The 20,777-nt window shown below is 36.8% G+C and overlaps 2 protein-coding genes across 2 annotated transcripts; both read left to right on the top strand.

Annotated features, from left to right (window-relative positions):
• Positions 1 to 7,110: 7,110 nt before the first annotated feature.
• On the top strand, positions 7,111 to 8,170 carry LOC102412773 (olfactory receptor 52E8-like). Its single transcript, XM_006053097.2, has one exon. It carries the CDS (start codon positions 7,220 to 7,222, stop codon positions 8,168 to 8,170), a length of 951 nt encoding a protein of 316 aa, XP_006053159.1. The 5' UTR covers positions 7,111 to 7,219.
• Positions 8,171 to 18,765: 10,595 nt separating this feature from the next.
• On the top strand, positions 18,766 to 19,707 carry LOC102412450 (olfactory receptor 52E4-like). Its single transcript, XM_006053096.3, has one exon. It carries the CDS (start codon positions 18,766 to 18,768, stop codon positions 19,705 to 19,707), a length of 942 nt encoding a protein of 313 aa, XP_006053158.3.
• Positions 19,708 to 20,777: the final 1,070 nt, after the last annotated feature.

Here is a 20,777-nt window from a genome sequence, read left to right as displayed (position 1 = left end):
TCTCTCTTCCCACTGATAAATACTAATTTATTTTCCATATCTGTGAGTCTCTTTCTTTTTAAAATATTCGCTATTTTAATTTTTAGATTCCACATATGTGATAGCAACAGTATTTGTCTTTTTCTGACTTATTTCACTCAACATAAAACCCCCTAAGAACACTCTCAAATAGTCTTTGACATAAATTGTAGCAATATTTTTTGAATCTGTCTCCTAAGGCAAAGGAAACAAAAGCAAAAATAAACAAATGGGACCTAATTAAACTTAAAGGCTTTTGCACAGCAAGGGAAACTGTTGACAAAACAAAAACACAACGTACAGAATGGGAGAAAATATTTTCAAATTATATGACTGATAAGGAGTTAATATTCAAATTATATAAACATCTCATACAATTTAATATAAAAAATAAACAACTGGATTAAAAGATGGGTAGAAGACCTCATAGATATTTTTCTAAAGAAGATATACAAATGGCCAACAGGCACATGAGAAGAAATATTCTTTTCATCATTACTTAGCATCATTAATTATTATAGAATTGCAAAGCAAAACCTGAATGAGATATCACCTCACAGTTGTGTTTTGCTGAAAGTTTTCACTTTCATCTCATGTTCAAAGGATTTGTCAACAAAATAACCCACTCGTTATCTGCAAATAAATAGTACAAATATTTATTAGAGAATTATCTAGCTTACTTTCAATATACTAACATTAAAAGAAAAGAGAAATAGAACAGAGGATACATCACCAAATTGGGTTTTGACCAACATCCAGACTTAATTAGCGCTGGGAAGTCCCATGTCACAGCACATCTGGAGTCCCAATTAGGAAAGGGTCCCAAGCAGTGCGTCAGCTCATCCTCTGTAGTCCCCTTCTCCTCCTGTCTTCAATCTTTCCCAGCATCAGGGTCTTTTCAAATGAGTCAGTTCTTCGAATCAGGTGGCCAAAGTATTGGAGTTTCAGCTTCAGCATCAGCATCATTCCTTCCAGTGAATATTCAGGACTGATTTCCTTTAGGATGGACTGGTTGTAAGCCTGGTTTCATGTTAATGCTGTTTGTTTTGTCTAGTAAAACTGGGAATGTTGATAAGCCTGGGATTTGGTTGGCCAAGCCCCCTTCAGAATCTTGGGAACAATCTCAAGATTCCTCCCCTAATTTATCTAAGGTGCTGCAAGTCTTACACTCACAGCAGGCAGTCACTCACAGTCATTCCCAGTCAAGGCAGTGTCCAGGCAGATTAGAAGCAAGGTTAGAGACCTGTTCTATCTCTGAAGCCTGCTAAGTCACTTCAGTTGTGTCCGACTGTGTGTGACCCCATAGATGGCAGCCCACCAGGCTCCCCCATCCCTGGGATTCTCCAGGCAAGAACACTGGAGTGGGTTGCCATTTCCTTCTCCAATGCATGAAAGTGAAAAAATAAAATGAAGTCGCTCAGTTGTGTCCGACTCTTAGCGATCCCATGGACTGCAGCCCACCAGGCCCCTCCATCCATGGGATTTTCCAGGAAGTTCTCAATCTGAAGCCTGAACAAGACTATTTTTAAAATTTCCGTAACAACTTGTCAGAATAGTTATCATCAAAAACCTGCAAATAACAAGTGTTGACTAGGATGTAGAGAAAAGGGGACCCTGGTACAGTGTTGATGGGAATATAAATTGGTGCAGCCACTATGGAAAACACATTGGAGGTTCTTCGAAAAATTAAAAATAGAATTGCCATATGAGTCACCAATTCATTTATGAATATTTACCTGAAGAAAACAAAAACCTTAATTCAAATATTATATGCACTCTAAATTTCATTCCTGAACATGGAACAACAGACTGGTTCCAAATCAGGAAAGGAGTACATCAAAGCTCTATATTGTCACCCTGTTTAATTAACTTATAGGCAGAGTACATCATGCGAAATGTCAGGCCAGATGAAGCATAAGCTGGAATCAAGATGCTTGGAGAAATAATATCAATAATCTCAGATATGCAGATGACACCACCTTTATGACCTAAAGTGAAGAAGAACTAAAGAGCCTCTTGATGAAAGTAAAAGAGGAGAGTGAAAAAGTTGGGTTAAGTCAACATTCAGAAAACTAAGATCATGGCATCCAGTCCCATCACTTCATGGCAAAGAGATGAGGAAACAATGGAAACAGGGCTTTTTCCAATTTCTGTTGGGCTCCCAAATCACTGTAGATGGTGACTGCAGCCATGAAATTAAAAGATGCTTGCTCTTTGGAAAAAAAGCTATGAACAACCTAGACGGCATATTAAAAAAGCAGAGACATTGCCGACAAAGATCTGTATAGTCAAAGCTATGGTCTTTCCAGTTGTCATGTATAAATGTGAGAGTTGGACTATAAAGAAAGCTGAGCACCAAAGAATTGATGCTTTTGAACTGTGGTGTTGGTTAAGACTCTTGAGAGGACAGCAAGGAGATCCAACCAGTCCATCCTAAAGGAACTCAGTCCTGAATATTCATTGGAATGACTGATTCTGAAGCTGAAACTCTAATACTTTGGTCATCTGATGGGAAGAACTGACTCATTTGAAAAGACCCTGATGCTGGAAAAGACTGAAGATGGGAGGAGAAGGGGACAACAGAGGATGAGATGGTTGGATGGCATCACTGACTTGCACATGAGTTTGAGTAATCTCCAGGAGTTGGTTATGGATAGGGAAGCCTGGTGTGCTGCAGTCCATGGGTTGCAAAGAGTCGGACACAACTGAGGGACTGAACTGAACTGAATTGGACTTTCATTCCAACATTATTTATGTTAGGCAAGATTTTGAAGCCATCTGTCTATGGATAGATGAATGGTGAAGAAGATATGGTATACATATACAATGGAATGCTACTGAGCCATAAAAAATCAAGTCTTTTCATTTGTGACAACATGGATGTATCTGCTGCTGCTGCTGCTAAGTCGCGTCAGTCGTGTCCGACTCTGTTCGATCCCATAGACTGCAGCCCACCAGGCTCCGCCTTCCCTGGGATTCTCCAGGCAAGAACGCTGGAATGGGCTGCCATTTCCTTCTCCAATGTATGAAAGTGAAAAGGGAAAGTGAAGTCGCTTAGTTGTGTCTGACTCCTTGCGACCCCATGGACTGAAGCCCACCAGGCTCCTCTGTCCATGGGATTTTCCAGGTAAGAGTACTGGAGTGGGGTGCCATTGCTTTCTCCAATGGATGTATCTAGGGTTTGTTATATGAAGTGAAGTAAGTCAGATAAAGAAAGATAAACACAGTATCATCTCACTTGTATGTGGAATCTAAAAACAAAACCAAGCAAAATGAAAACAGACTCATAGATATAAATAACAATTATTCGTATTAGTTTAGTTTAGATTAAACTATTAGATTAGTTACCAGAGGGGGATAATGTTGCAAGGGTTGAAACAGGTGGAGGGGATTAAGTACAAATCCCTGTTATAAAATAAGCCTTATGCAATATACAACATAAAGAATATGGTCAATAATATTGTAGCAACTTTGTATAGGGACAGATGTTTACTAGACTTATTGCAGTGATTATATCATAATTTTGCAAATTTTAAATCACTATGTAGTGTAAGATACCTGAAACTAAGATAATATTGTATGTCAAGTGTATTTCAATAATAGTAATAATAAAGAATTCTTTGGAGTCTATTAACTGCATCAAATCCCCTAAGATACTATTGGGACCCATCCCAGGGGATGTGGGTTTTAATAAAAGTGTAAATATCTCCCACTTAGCATAATAAATGGTATGCCAAGGGATGTTTCTTAGAGACCATGGTAAGTTATATAATGGTTAGGCTGTGAAAATATCAAGATGAATGGGGAAAGAGCTTATGCCAAAATAATATGGAGAGCTGGAGGAAAAGTGAAGGTAAAAAAAGATGAAATGAGAATGCACGCTCACAACCTCCTGAGGCTACACTTTTACCTACATGTTCTTATACCTTTGATTGTGCAAAATCTCATTTGGAAAATGTGGAAGGAGATGCACCAATATAACCTGCATTGATTTAGCTATTGTTTCTGATCTAGTTTGCAATTGTATGTATGTGAATAGCAAGAGGTCAAGGAGTACTTTTCTCTGTTTTCTAGAACTGCTTTTGAATTCATGAAGTTGTTAATAAATGAATCTTGAAGCACAGCTCTGGAGAACAGATTTGATGAAAAAAAGGCTTAGGGCTAGGTTGATGAAGCATCTGAGAAAGGAAATAGCAGGATTACCATGAGGTTACAAAATCAGGCCAGGACAAGAAGAAGGTATGCATGCTTCTTGTACTCATCAGTTCTGGGAAATGGGAATGTGGATAGTTGGGGTCTGCTGGTGGTTGGTGGAATAGAGTAAGTAGACACCATGTCAAAGAGAGCCAAATATACTCTCATGTAGAACTTTAAAGTTAGACGGTAAATGAGGGCTTGGGACCAGTCTTAATTCTGAACCCAGAGAAATTGAAAGATATATGAATGTATATTGAAATAACAGGTCAGTATACATTATAAAATGATTAAATAATTTGTTGACTTGTTAAGTGTTTACAGACTGGAAATGATGTTGACTCTGAGAGGAGGTAAGCATCCATTTTCAAGTCCACTTAGAAAATTCACAGAAATAAGTGGAATAATTGGTTTTCTTGGGATGTAACTATTTATTTTCTAAAGTTTTGCTGTGTGGTGCCCTTAAGAGAGACTAAGACATCAGATGATTAAGATTTTGGTCATTAATCTACTGGATTTCTGTATAAGGTCATTGAGAGAATATGTTATTTCTTTTTGATGTTCTTTCTGTCCACTGTGCTTTCATTTTCACTTTATTCTTACTCTTCACTCCATTTAAAATAAAACACATTTTGTTCTTTGGCTGAAGAACAGTTCTGTGAATCTTAGCCTAAGCCTAACCACCATGCAATTTTTCTGATCCATTTCTATACCAAAGCATTCTGTGCATACTTCTAAATTGAACTTACAATACAATTTCCAAATTTTATCTTTGGAGTTTTATCTCCCTTACTGCTCAGTGGTCTCATTGAAGGTGTGTGGTTACTTTTATTCAAACTTGTATTCAAATTCCCTAATCTAGGTTGGTACACAGAGGACCTCTTAAGTACTTGATGGACTAAATTGAGAGAGTACGTCTCCACTTGGGCTTCCCAGGTGGCCCAGTAGTAAAGAATCCACCTGCCAAGTAAGGAGATTCAGGAGACGTGGGTTTGATCCCTGGGTCAGGAATATCTCCTGGAGAAGGAAATGGCAACCCACTTCAGTGTTCTTGGCTGGAAAATCCCACGGACAGAGGAGTCTGGTGGGCTACAGTCCATGGGGTCAAACAGAGTTGGACATGACTGAGCACGGACACACCTCCCCACTTACCTTATATATTCTCACTAATGAAAGACAGTAGCTGTCTCTGAAAGCTTAACATGACAAAACTGAGAACTTCACCTGTCTTCTCCTCAGCCCTAGCAGTCCAATTTTACCCCACAGGTCTATTATGTAACATAGTATATATATATATATATATATATATATATATATATATATATATTTCCTGAGAGGATTTCCCAAAGTATCAAATTATCTCTCATTTTTACTAGTCTTCATAGGCTTTAAAGGACACAGCAAATCTTGACATGGGTCAAAGTCAACAGATGTGTTTACCTTCTTGTGCATTTATCTCTGATGGATGCTTTTCAACTTTGACTTCCTTCAATATTCAAACATTCCTAAATTTGAATCAAAACTTTCCATACAATTGCACACTTCAAACATCTGCATTTTCTATAGAACTAGTTTTTCCCACAAAATCTTCCTTTTTTTGCTTCAAATATTTATTTATTATAACTACATTCAGAATTCCCATGTATTCTGGATGAGTGCTGTGAAACAAAATCACTTGATAATTCTTTTCAATGTCACTATAAGGAAGGTATCCATAAAGACATGACCACCAGGATAGAAAGAATCTTATTAGGAAGTAAGATTTAGGGTATCTAAAATGCTCTGCCCTCTCCCCATGGTTACAAGGTAGAAATATATTTGAAAGTTGCCTAGTCCAGAATATTTAATCTCTGCTCCCTCAGCTGGGCTGTATGTGGACAATGTCTTTACTGAATATGTTGAGTTATGAACTCTGTAAATGATAGGCTTATTTAGATTAGAATGATCTCTCAATTCATGTTTCATCATAACTAAAAAAATACTCTGTCAAGTATTTCCCTCTCTTTGATCCATTTTCAAATTTGATGGGTACTTTAAAAAAAATTATGATGAGAACTGAGTTGTTTATTTTCTAAAATAGGACATAGAAATTTCTTGTCCTGTTTCTTCTTCAGCAATTCATCTATTTGTGAAGTTTTAAAATTAATTTTTATGTGGTAGAATTTTTCATTCATATATGTAAATAAAAATAAATTGTTTCTTCTGCCCTAAAAAACCAGACCATCTATTATTCACAAACACCACAAAAATGCATAAACATACATACAAGATTATGCACATTATATTTTGAGGGGTTTTTAGATTCCCTAATAGGGTAATAGTTGAGATTACAAATACCAAAGAAATCACCATACACCCTAAGCAAAAAATATATGGAATGCTATCACATACATAGACTCTGGAATTTTATTCTTTCCACTTATTTCTGGCTATACTCCAGATTTTTAATTTTCACTGTGCAGAGGATATTATTCTGCCCTCTCTTGTTTATATCAGTTTTTTTATTAGGGAAAGCGGCAATAAAGTAAGGTAATTTCTATTCCTGGTGCCATACGATGCTCAGGAGAGGCTAGCAAAAAATAAGGAATGGGAGTGTACTTAACCTTGTTTCTTTTTTCAAAAATTTGATATATTTGATACATAGCATTGTGTTATGTTCAAGGTATACAGTGTTGATTTGATACATTTGTATATCACAATATGACTACTGCCATAGCTTTAGCTATCACTCCCCTGTCATCACATAGACTTTTTTTTTGTGATGAGAACATTCAGTCTGTTAGCAATTTTGAAGTATGTAATCAGTATTGCTGACAAAAATTATTTATCTTATTTTTTTAAATAGAAACAAAGGATGATTAAAATGTTCTTTTGCATCTTAACAGGAGTCTGAAAAAATGGAGACATGGAGGAGGGATCACCGACTGGAAGCCAACAATTGTTTCTGATATGGACAACAGACAAATTGTGGCAGGAATGATGGGGCAGAATAATTGTGGCAGAAAAAATGTCTATGCCTAATGACACCCAGTTCCATCCTTCTTCATTCCTTTTGTTGGGCATCCCCGGGCTAGAAGATGTGCACATCTGGATTGGATTTCCCTTTTTCTTTGTGTATCTTGTTGCACTCCTGGGGAACGCTGCTGTCCTATTTGTGATCTGGACCGAGCATAGTCTCCACCAGCCCATGTACTACTTCCTGGCCATATTGGACTCCGTTGACTTGGGTTTGTCCACGGCCACCATTCCCAAAATGCTGGGCATCTTCTGGTTCAGCCTCAAAGATATATCCTTTGGAAGCTGTCTTTCCCAGATGTTCTTTATCCACTTTTTCACTGCCATGGAGAGCGTTGTGTTGGTGGCTATGGCCTTTGACCGGTACATCGCCATTTGTAAACCCCTTCAGTACACCATGATTCTCACCAGGAAAATCATTGGCATTATTGCAGGCATTGCTATCCTGCGGAGCCTGAACATGGTGGCTCCACTGGTATTTCTCCTCCTGAGACTACCCTTCTGTGGGCACCATATCATCCCTCATACCTACTGTGAGCACATGGGCATTGCCCGTCTGGCCTGTGCTAGCATCAAAGTCAACATATTATTTGGTCTTGGGGATATGGCTATCTTATTATTGGATGTACTTCTTATCATTCTTTCCTATATCAGGATCCTCTATACTGTCTTCCACCTGCCTTCCTGGGAAGCCCAGTTCAAAGCTCTCAATACCTGTGGCTCCCACATTGGTGTTATCTTAACCTTTTTCACACCAGCATTTTTCTCTTTCTTAACACACCGTTTTGGCCACAACATTCCTCAATTTATCCATATCCTCTTAGCCAATCTATATGTGACTGTTCCACCAGCCCTCAATCCTGTAATCTATGGAATCAGGACTAAGCAAATTAGGGAACAAGTTTTGAAGAACTTTTTTTTGGGGAAAAAAAAAAAAGGTTAACCATCAGTAGCCTTAGAATGTTTAACAGTTCATATTTTATCCATATGCTTATTAGAAGGGGGTTATTGTCTAAAAAGATAGAGGGCAGGGAGCCTTAACAGTGATTATTAACAGTAATGACATTCCTTTGTCCATAATTCCTTTAGTTTAAGAATAATAGTGAGTTTATTGATGATAATATAATCATCTGTAAGGATTATATCTTTTGAAACCTGTTTATAGTTAGATTGTTTGATCAAGATAGCCCTGTAAAATAGTTACTCTATTTGAACGTTTTCAAATGAATAGTTGAAGATTTATCTGGAAATTCAGTTGTTAGTGGAATGTAGATAGCTAGGGCAGGTAGCTTTAAAATTATAGTAGTTTCTGGATCACCAGAGGAAATGTGAAAGCAATAAAATAAAATCAGTAACAGGATTTTAGAAATAATAACAATGATATTATTTAGAATCATTAGTATTTATTGTTCTAGAAAATTTACTTGTATTAACACACATGTTTCCTATGTGAGTTCTATGATGTGGTTACTTTTAAAATTTGCATTTTTTATTAGTAAATGATGGGTCATAAAATTCTCCATAACAAATTATGATCATGATTTTCACCCTAGGGAAACATGAGAAACCATGCATTAGAAATGAAATAGGAAATTCCGTGGTGGTCCGTCTAGTCAAGGCTATGGTTTTTCCTGTGGTCATGTATGGATGTGAGAGTTGGACTGTGAAGAAAGCTGAGCGCCGAAGAATTGATGCTTTTGAATTGTGGTGTTGGAGAAGACTCTTGAGAGTCCCATGGACTGCAAGGTGATCCAACCAGTCCATTCTAAAGGAGGTCAGTCCTGGATGTTCTTTGGAAGGAATGATGCTAAAGCTGAAACTCCAATATTTTGGCCATCTGATGCAAAGAGCTGACTCATTGGAAAAGACCCTAATTGGGAAAGATTGAAGGCAGGAGGTGAAGTCGATGACAGAGAATGAGATTGTTGGATGGCATCACCAACTCAATGGACATGAGTTTGAGTAAACTCCAGGAGTTGGTGATGGACAGGGAGGCCTGGCATGCTGTGGTTCATGGGGTCGCAAAGAATTGGACACGACTGAGTGACTGAACTGAACTAAAATAAATATTCATGAACTTCAACACATGGTAAGTTGTATATGGCTATTTGGTGATACACAGATGGAAAGGAGAGTCTTACATCCTGAGAATCCCATGGTAGGAAAGTTACGCTATTAAGGCTAAGAACATTCTGTTATAGGATTGTATATTACTTTATTTTGGGAGGAGCCTTTTAGAAAATTTGCAATAATATCCAATAAATATTACAAATATTGCACCAATATATTGAAGAATACCAAGCAAAGATAGAAATATATTTGGCTTTTTTCACTTTCTAGAATAATCATACAAAAAATTATTGACTTAGTCCATAAAGGAGGTGTCATTTGAAATTGCATTCAATAGGGTCTTCCACAGTTATCTCTTTTACTTCAGTTACTTCAGAAATTTTTACTTCTGATTCTTCATCAGCTTATAAGCATGGACATTTTACTGCATGACCAGAAACCGTCATAGATAAATTTAAAAAATAGATATTGTCTTCTAAATCTTAAAGCTAATTTTAGCAAAAATGTTGTAAAAGGACAACATCATACTTGCTAAAAAAAAACTCCATAGCAACTGCTAAATCTTTTGTATTTAGAAAATTTAACAAACCAAAAGAACATACTCAGGCAAATTAATAAACAGATAATCAGGTAAATTGAGTCAAGCTAGCCTATATATTCAGAACCTTCTGACTCTAGACAGGCAAGAAAGTTTTAGTCATCCAAATAGACATCAGAGGAGCTCACATTAACAAGCAAAAATAATATTATCATATTAGATATAAGTAAATATAAAAAAAATTTTAGAACATTATCTATAGCAAATTGGGCCTTTGGATAAAATCATCACAGTAAGAAAAACCTCTTGAAGACTTTTGAGGAAGAACAAATAGCTAGCCAATTTGTTTTTCAGTAGTCAAAGGATGAAAATTAAAAATGTTTTTTGACACTTTTAAGTTAGGCATTCCTGGTGCTTACTGACATTTCCAAGTTTTCTTTTTCTTCCAGGAACATGGGGGGTTTATGTGTGTAAAACTTCTTGCAGTTAGACTTGGCCATGGGACTTGCTATGGCAAAATATTTGTAGAACTGACCTTTGTCAATTCTTAGTGAAATATTTAAGACTAATTATGTACTTTTTCATTTTCTCTCTCCCACCTCTTGTTTTCACTGAAGGCTTTTGTTCAGATGTCATGTCATAAAATTCTGACCTTTGTCAGAATAACTCCCTGAGTGACTACAATAGAGCCCCTCCCCACTCCCAAAGCTTGTATTAGTCATGTAGTAGGAATAAGAATTAAACCTTTTATTTCTTAATACACTGAGGGAGGGAGTGGGTATTATCTTAGCATTATCTATACTATCTTGAATAGGGTCACATTCATGAAAAGTGTCCAAGAATAGCCAATTTTCTGTCTGAAGAGCTATATTGGAAGACATACAGACAAACAACAAGACCTGTTCTAAAGCTATAGTAGTGAAGACCTATAATAAAGCATAGTAATTTGGAGAGTATTGTTTTGGTACAAGTATAGAAACCCATATATGATATTATACGTATTTCAATGCCATTCTCCCAAATCATCCCACCCTCTTCCTCTCCCACAGAGTCCAAAAGACTGTTCTATACATCAGTGTCTCTTTTGCTGTCTCGTATACAGGGTTATTGTTACCATCTTTCTAAACTGGGATGGTATGGGGAGGGAGGAGGGAGGAGGGAGGAGGGTTCAGGATGGGGAACATATGTATACCTGTGGCGGATTTATTTCGATATTTGGCAAAACCAATACAATATTGTAAAGTTTAAAAAAAAATAAAGTATAGAAACCCAGTCCAGTGAAACTGAATAGAGAGTTCAGAAACAGACCCACAGATACATGTTTGCACAAATTATAGGAGAGATAACATTGTAGTACAGTAACAAAAGATGATATTTTTAATAAAAGATATTGGATAAATTGGAGAGTCACAGAAAGGAACAGTGAATTTTGATGTTTATCTCACATTACACACAAAAATCCTTCCCAAATGAATTGTATATGTAAATTTGAAAGGGAAAACCATACAACTTCTGGACAAATAACTTTCCAATAAGAACGGATTATAAAGACACAATAAATACACATATATGTGCTAACAATATGAGAAATATATTCTTAAAGTTAAGAACATCTTTTATAAAATAAAGCATAACAAATATATATATTTTATCAAATAAATAATGGGGAGAATAGACAAAAAAAATGCCTCAAATTAAAGAATATATACATGATGCTTATGAATTGATAAGAAAATGGAACACTACCACCTAGAAAACTTAGCAAAGGGTTTGTATGGGGCTTTTGCAAAGGAAGCCGTCCAAATTTCTAGTGAGCATGAAAAGATGCACTGTTTTCTTAGTCACAAAGGAAATACATATGAAATCATTAAGCAATTCTACTATATACTGACCGTAATGGATAAAGTGAAAGGATCGCAAGAGTCAGACATGGCTTAGCAACTAAACCACCAAAGTACCAAATACGTGCACCTAGAATCCTTAAACATTGCTGGTGAGATGGTAAATTGGTAAAATCATTTTAGAAAACTATTTGGCAGTATCTCAGGAAGCTGTCCTTTGCACCCCAGTTCACTCCATCATCACAAACATAGAGTGATTTTGTCTGATGTTCATATCTTGAAAAGTTGTTTATGTTAAGTGGGTATTGTCACAGTCAAGATATTGGTGCCAGTCCAGTGAGCCAATGACAACTGTTAGAACTGCTTTTTTCTGTCTCTGAAGAGAGTCAGCTTCATAATTCTATACTTATCCAGGCTAGACACAGTGCATAATCCTTCTGTGATGTCCACAAGTAATGTAAGTTTATGTTTTCCTTTGTAGTTTTTATTGTGCCACCTTCTAAGCCCTTTCTAAAGGAAATTAGGTTAGAAAGCATAGAAAACATACAAGTTCTCTGAGTTTCTGTAGCTCTAAAGTTAACACTGTACAACTTAAACTTAATTATTTGCACATTTATAAGTTGTTAATGGGGCTTCCCTGGTAGTTCAGGGAGAAAGAATCTGCCTGCACAACAGGAGACAAAGGATTCAATCCCTGGGTAGGGAAGATCCCCTGGAGAAGGAAATAGCAACACACTCCAGTATTTTTGCCTGGAAAATCTCATGGACAGAGAAGCCAGACAGGTTACAATCTACGGGGTTGCAAAAGAGTCAGACACAATTTAGCAACTAAACAACATCTCGTGGTTAGTATTGTCTATGCAACCAGAATATAGGCCTCATGGGGAAAAGATTTACAGATTAAAACATATCTGGCCACATATTTAATCTTTTTTTGGCCATGTGGCATGAGGGATCTTAGTTCCCTAACCAGTCATGGAACCCATACCCCTTACAGTGGAAGCATGGAGTCAACCACTGGACCACAGAGAAGTCTACACATTCTTAATTTTAAATAAGTGTTCAATGGCTACTTGACTTCTAGATCAAGGCAAAGATATTTGCTGGAAAAAAAGTGGTACAATAATTAGAGAATACAACAGCCTTGGGGGGCCAGATAGAAAAATCATAGGTTGCTTCAGGTATTATTCTTATAGGACTGATGGCAAGGGAATAATTAGAACTGTTGGGTTCTTAGAGAATTAGAAATACTTGGAAATTGGGAATCTACAGGGAGAAACTTGAAAGTCCCAAAGGTTTCCTTTGCCCATGTCCTTTTTTATGCCTTCAAACCTGTGGTAAGAACTTGTGAATTCATTTTCTTTGATGCTTTCATACTGTGGAGCCTCAGAAGAGTAGCTACTCTCAGTCCGGGAGAAAATTTTCCATCCCAGTAAGCTTTTCTCTTTGGACCACAGTTACAGTGCTGAGACATACTTAGCACATTTATTAGTCTGGATTGTACATTTTTTTTTTAATGTTGGCTATTCCTGAAGCTGGTAAGTTGGTGCAGGCTTAGCTATGGCTATATGCATTTGAACATATAGATTAGGAAAGTTTGGACTTGAATCTATTGATTTAACCCCCTCACTAACTTTAAGTATGAAATTAATTTGGAGGAGATAAACCAAAATATTTTACATTCTTATTTCTAATTGATAGAATTGTAGGTAATTCTGTGTATTTTAGTGTTTTATTACTTTTTTGTACAAGTATCTCTAATTTTCATGAAAAGAGGAATAAAAAGAAAAAGCTAAACAGTCAACTAAGCAACTTGTTATGATATTGCTAAATTCTCTCTCCTCCTCTTCGATCTTTTCTGTCCCTTTCCTTTACATATTCTGACTTCTTTGTTTCTTTCTGTATCTCTTTCTCCCTCCCTCCCATTTCTAATTTTCTCTTTTAGTTTAATTCTACTGAACTTTGTCATGCTACAGGTTATTTTGGAATATTATTTTGTATTTAATATACAAAAATAGACATTCTAAATTTTTTTTCAAATCAAACCAACACATGATAAAGAGCCTCAATATGTTTAATTACTTTCAGATTCCAAATAGTTTGTAGTTTCTTAAAAGCATATAATGAAACTTCCATGCTTATTTATACATATAAGACTCCTTGTTTACAAATATATTCATTCTTGATTTAGTCTTCCATATTATCAAGCAAGTTTAGTGTTAAATGGACTTACCTGGTGACTCAGCTGGTAAAGAATCCACCTGCAATGCTGGAGACATGAGTTCAATCCCTGGGTTGGGAAGATCCCCAGGAGAAGGGAATGACTACCCACTCCATTATTCTGGCCTGGAGAATTCCACGGAGTATATAGTCCATGGGGTTGCAAAGAGTCAGACATGACTGAACCACTTTCACTTTTTACTTTAGCATTAAATATATAAGCTGTACACAAAACACACAACACTAGCAGGTGGTGCTAGTGGTAAAGAATCTGCTTGCCAATGCAGTAGATGCAAGAGACATGGGTTCAATCCCTGGGCTGGGAAGATCCCCTAGAGAAGGAAATGACAAACCACGCCAGTATTCTTGCCTGGAAAATCCCATGAGCCTGGTGGGCTACAGTCCATTGGATCACAAAGAATTGGACACGACTGAGCAACTGAGCACACAAAAACACATAACAGTTGAAAAATAATCAGTTTTTAAAATCACATCTCTTCTTTCCTGTAAAAGTAGCTATTTGTAGAACTCAATCATTACCTGCTCTTCCAGTTTATTTATTATTTAAAGAAAATATTAGAGTCTCCTTTGATGCTCTGTACATACACACAGACATAAAGAACACACTTTTGAATTTAGTGGGAGGAAAGGCTGGGATGATTTGAGAGAATAACATTGAAACATATACATTATCTTATTTAAAATAGATAGCTGGTGGGAGTTCAACCTATCACGCAGAGCACCCAAAGCTGGTGTTCCATGACAACCTGGAGGGATGGAGTGGGGAGAGACTTGGGAGGGGTCTTCAGGAGGAAGGGGACACATGTGTGCCTATGGCCAATTCATGTTGATGTATGCAAAACCATCACAATATTGTAAAGTAATTATCCTCCAATTAAAATTAAAAAACGTATTAGAGTCAAATTTAGAAAAAGTAAGATGATAGTCTTTCTCCCAAATTATGAACATGTATTTATTTATTTATTTAGCTATCCACCTGTTCTATTTGGTATAGAATGGAAAGGCGAATCTCATTTGAGTTGAAATATATCTGATATATAACAGTTGCTTCTGAACTAGGCTGGCTCAGTGTTGTGCAAAAGAACAATTTTGATCTTACAGGCAGGTACTCCTTTATCCAGGACTGCAGAATACCTAATTGAACATCTTTCTGGTTTTAGCACTGTTATTGAGCTTTTTTTGTTCATCGTATATAGGAATAAAGATCTTTTAGAATGAATAAGAATCTATTAGATAGGTGACATGCAGGATGAAGCTGTTTTGCAGCAATTTCCCCCCTATTTTTACTTTTAATTTATTTCTGTCCTACATAGGGGCCTCCTGAATTGCCTTATTCAGGAAGTTTTGATTTAAGATCTCACAAGTCTTTGGCATCACCTTTTGCCCCTTGTACAATTCTGTTTAGGCACTCTAATATAGAATAAATAATGACTTTATGATGAAAACAAGTTGACATTGCAAAAGACTGATTAACTCTGATTTTTGAAAATGTACCACTATGAAACTATATTATTGATGTTTTACTGATGTATTTGAGTAGCCAAATAGTCAGGAGGTCCCATGAGAGAACAAGTTATGCATGAACAAATCTACCAGTTACATTTTACTTCCTATTTTTGATTGTCATGATCACCTGCTTTAATAAAATTCTCTCTAGAATGTCCTCTTTGTATTTTCTTTTTATTGCATCACAGGCCCATTGATAGCTTCCTTGTCAGGAAAGCCTCTGATCAGAGTTTTCTTCCTTATGTACTCAGAGTATGCTTTTTTGAGGATTATGGTTTTCTTTTTCATTTCTCCATTCTTAACTGCCAGATATACTGTGTGATATCTGTTACCATTCTTCTAACACGAGGACTTTTGACCAGGAGTCAAAATTAATAATTACCTACTCATTCAGTCTTTTTGTAAAAGAAATGTTTTGAGACACAGCTATCCACCAAATCCTGTGCTAGAGAAATAATGATGAACAAAACCACTTCTTGGCCCTTGATGCAACTCTGCCTGAAGCTTACAATTACATGGGAACTCAGACATTGATTAAATAGCCATACAGAGAGCTATATACAGGGTCTTGGGAGAGAAATATAACAAGTCAACACTAAGTTCCATGAAGCCTTTCTGAGCATGAGTAACTAAAAGACCTGGGAGATTAATGGGAGGATGATGCTGGTTCTTCTTTCTCTTCCTCATATCAGCCTTGATGTATATACCTTACAACAGATATATTTAGATATTTAGAGACTTTAGCTTCCTATCTTTTCTCCTGAAGGATCATGCTTCTTTTATTCTTAGAATCTTCTACATAGATTTCCTAAAACCTTAAGGGAACGGTGTACTGTGATGTCCCCTAACTTCCTTAGCTTCAAAGAAAAGATCAAGTCTCTTATTATTAATACTATTTCATTCTCTTCAAAGAGAGACGAGAATCTGTCCTTCACGGATTATAATTAAGAACACACTTATATTTGGTTCCCTCTTCTTTAGAAATGTGTATTTAGACCAATTACATTAAAATTTGCAAGAGGTAGTATAGAACAAGGAAGAGTAATTGGAAGAAACTGGAGATTGCTAGCCACAAAGTTAATATAGCACAAGAAAAAGAATGAAGAACTGACTACTTAGTTCTAAAATAAGCACATTTGGGCAGAACACTGGGAATACCAGAAGGTCAGAGAGCTGGGTGACTGGAACAAAGTAGTTTTGTTTTGCACCTGCGATTCAGACCAAAAGAAATCACAATGAGCTATCATCTCACACCAATCAGAATGGTTGCTATCAAAAAGTCTACAAACAATAAATGCTGGAGAGGGTGCAGAGAAAAGGGAACCTTCTTACACTGTTGGTGGGAATGCAAACTCAAGTTTGCATTTGAGTACAGCCACTACGAACAGTGTGGAGATTCCTTAAAAAACTGGAAATAGAACTGCCGTATGACCCGGGAATTCCAAGGAAACCAGAATTGAAAGAGACACTTGTACCCCAATGTTCATCGCAGCACTGTTTACAATAGTTAGGACATGTAAGCAATGTGGATGACCATTGGCAGATGAATGAATAAGAAAGCTGTGGTATATACACACAATGGAATATTACTCAGCTATTAAAAAGAATGCATTTGAATCAGTTCTAATAAAGTGGATGAAACTGGAGCCTATTATACAGAGTGAAGTAAGTCAGAAAGAAAAACACCAATACAGTATATTAATGGATATATATGGAATTTAGAAAGATGGTAATGATGACCCAATATGCGAGACAGCAAAAGAGACACAGTAAAGAACAGACTTTTGGACTCTGTGGGAGAAGGCAAGGGTGGGATGATTTGAGAGAATAGCATTGAAACATGTATATTACCATACGTGAAACAGATCGCCAGTCCAGGTTTGATGCATGAGACAGGGTGCTCAAGACTGGTGCAATGGGATGACCCTGAGGGATGGGATGGGGAGGGGGGTGAGATGGGGGTTCAGGATGTGGAACACATGTACATCCATGGCTGAATCATGTCAATGTATGGCAAAAACCACTACAATATTTTAAAGTAATTAGCCTCCAGTTAAAAAAAAAAAAAAAAAAGAATCCACTTACTCAGGAACCAGAATCAGTCTTGTTTCCCCATGTCTGAATACCAAGTAATATAATTTATTTGAAATTTCCCTGTGAGATTGAGATAAATAATTTTAAATACTTGTATGATGTTATTATTTTAGAATTATTCTCTTCCTTCTTATAACAATGACAATATAATAATGATATAGGTGTTTTAGAAATGCAGTAAGCCCAGGTTGCTGGTGCAAGAAAATAGGGAAAAATGGGGAGCCTGAAGCGTTGTCAGAGCTTTAAACCTGAGTCAACCTCGCTAAAATAGAGATGGTTTTATATCTAAAATTAGTTTTGTAGCATTGAATTTTGTGAAGTCAGTGACCTTATAAGGTAAGGTTCTATTTCAAAGAATAAAGCACATGTCTTCATACATTGATGACAAAAGTAAGAAATAACACAAATTTAGAAGCAAAAAATATATATGATTAGATTTTTTGTAATAACTTTTAAATTGCAATATAATTGATTTACAACATTATGTTAGTTTCTGCTGTATAACATGAATCAACTATATGTATACATATATCCCCTCCCTTTTGAGCCTCTCCATCTCACTCCTCTAGGTCATCACAGTGGATGAAGCTGAGCTCCCTGTGCTATACAGCAGCTTCCCACCAGCTATCTATTTTACACCTGGTAGTGTACCTATGTCAGTGCTACTTTCATAGCATGTTGAGAAAGAAATATATGTCATATTAAGTACTGGGGGGAAAAGCTCATTGATTTCAACTGGAAACACCCAAGGGCATATGTTAGAGTAATATTTCTAGTTAAGCAAATGGTTTTAAAGGCTGCTTCTGAAATCTATAATAATGCCAATGCTCACAAATTGTAATCATTTATCAGTGGGATATATGTATCTTCTTAGAATGTGTGTATCTTCTCTCAATTTATAATTAACATTTCAAAAAGTTAGAGCCTAGTATAGAATCTTATATTAACTGACTTGGTCTAATTTCTCACTAAAACTAATTTAGATTATCTTGTCTAATGTCTCAATATCCATTCATTTCTTAAGGAATATTCTCCTTCACGTGCCATACATAACAAGGAAAGTAAATGAGAGGAAGAGAAGTCTGTGGAATAACGTGCTCTTTCTTCTATATTTCTAGAGAAAGTGTACATACTTATATCTTATCATTCTTCTGCAGTATTAGCAATATTGAGGCATTGGGAAGCCTGATGTAGAACAAAATATTCCTTCAAATGAGTGGAGCGTGACCATCAAAAGCCTTTGCCAATATGTCTCCAGTCAATAACTCATGGATTCACCCCTCATCTTTCCTGTTGTTGGGAATTCCAGGACTGGAAAATATGCAAGTCTGGCTTGGCTTTCCGTTTGGTATAGTGTATCTGATTGCCCTCCTTGGAAATGTTACCATCCTCTTTGTCATCCAGACTGAACACAGTCTTCACCAGCCCATGTTCTATTTTTTGGCCATCTTGGCTCTCACAGACCTGGGCCTGTCCACAGCCACTATTCCCAAAATGCTAGGCATCTTCTGGTTTAACCTCGGTGTGATTTCCTTTGGGGGATGCTTAACTCAAATGTTCTTCATACATCTGTTTACAGGCTTTGAAACATTCATGCTTGTAGCCATGGCTTTTGATCGCTACGTTGCCATTTGCCACCCTCTTCGATATAGCACAATTCTCACCAACAGAAATACCTGTATTATTGTGGAAATAGGAATGTTAAAAAATTTGGTTTTTGTTTTTCCACTTATATCCCTCCTTCTAAGGCTTTCATTCTGTGGACATAATACTATACCCCACACCTACTGTGAGCACATGGGCATTGCCCGTTTGGCCTGTGTCAGCATTAAGGTCAATATATTGTTTGGATTAATACTTATTTCTATGATACTTTTGGATGTTATTTTGATTGCTATATCCTATGTGAAGATTCTACGTGCTGTCTTCAGACTCCCATCCCAGGAGGCCAGACTCAAAGCTCTCAATACCTGTGGTTCCCACGTGTGTGTCATTTTAGCTTTCCTCACTCCAGCCTTTTTCTCCTTTATGACTCATCGATTTGGACACAATATTCCCCATTATATCCACATCCTCCTGGCTAATTTATATGTGATCATCCCCCCTGCTCTTAACCCCATTATTTATGGGGTGAGAACCAAGCAGATCCGAAATCAGGTGGTGACAGTATTTCATTTTAAAAAAGCTTGACTCTGAACATTTTATTTGAAAAGAGCCTTAAAATAATTTTCCCCCCATCCTTTAAAATTAACGTGTCCTTAAGATTTTATGGAGAATATACTTTACAGAATATGATATTAAACATCATATTGAGAGAGTTAAATCCTAGGCAGGTTGATAAGATGTCCAGGGTTCCCAAGGAGGAGAAAGGAGTCTGGGGCTCTCAAGGAGGAGACAGGGCTCTGGAATTCTCAAGGAGGAGGAAAGGACAAACTTTTTTTTTTTTTTCCTCTACATTCCTTAGTCTTAGTCACATAAAACGTTTTTTCTTTAAGCCTGGAACTGATGATTACACAAAAAACAACTCAGTTTAAACTCTGTATTAAGGATTATATAACAACAACGTATCCGGCTTGAAGACAGTTTCTCCTTCCTGAACACCTTCTGGCTAATCCTGTTATCTTAAAATGTAAATTATGGGAGTGGGTCTAGAAAGATCTTTGTAGCCTTAAGACATTCTTTTGATTTATTGTAATAACGAATTAAAAAGTACATAACTCCCTTGCTAACACTAGCGAGGGGGACATTCTCTTTTCCCCTTCTGATGTCTATGTCAGAAGCTTTCTCATCCCTTTTCTTACTTTAATAAAACTCTGATACACAAAAGCTCTTGAGTGATCAAACTTGGTCCCTGGTCCTGAAGCTAAATCTTCTTTGGAGATCATGAATCTGACATCATTTACTGTAAGCTATCAGTATTTCCTTATTTATGCTGCTAAGTCGCTTCAGTTGTATCCGACTCTGTGTGACTGCATAGATGGCAGCCCACCAGGCTCCCCCGTCCCTGGGATTCTCCAGGCAAGAACACTGGAGTGGGCTGCCATTTCCTTCTCCAATGCATGAAAGTGAAAAGTGAAAGTGAAGTCGCTCAGTGTGTCTGACTCTTAGCGACCCCATGGACTACAGCCCACCAGGCTCCGCTGTCCCTGGGATTTTCCAGGCAAGAGTACTGGAGTGGGGTGCCATTGCCTTCTCCTTATTTATACGTAGTATCAAATTGGAGATAAATTGGAGAGCAATTATTAGTCCCTAGACAAAAT

The sequence above is a fragment of the Bubalus bubalis genome, chromosome 16 (assembly GCF_019923935.1).
Source record: "Bubalus bubalis isolate 160015118507 breed Murrah chromosome 16, NDDB_SH_1, whole genome shotgun sequence".
Taxonomy (NCBI): Eukaryota; Metazoa; Chordata; class Mammalia; order Artiodactyla; family Bovidae; genus Bubalus; species Bubalus bubalis.
The sequence above is the reverse complement of the archived record's forward strand: the minus strand, read 5'-3'. Positions and strand labels throughout refer to the sequence as shown.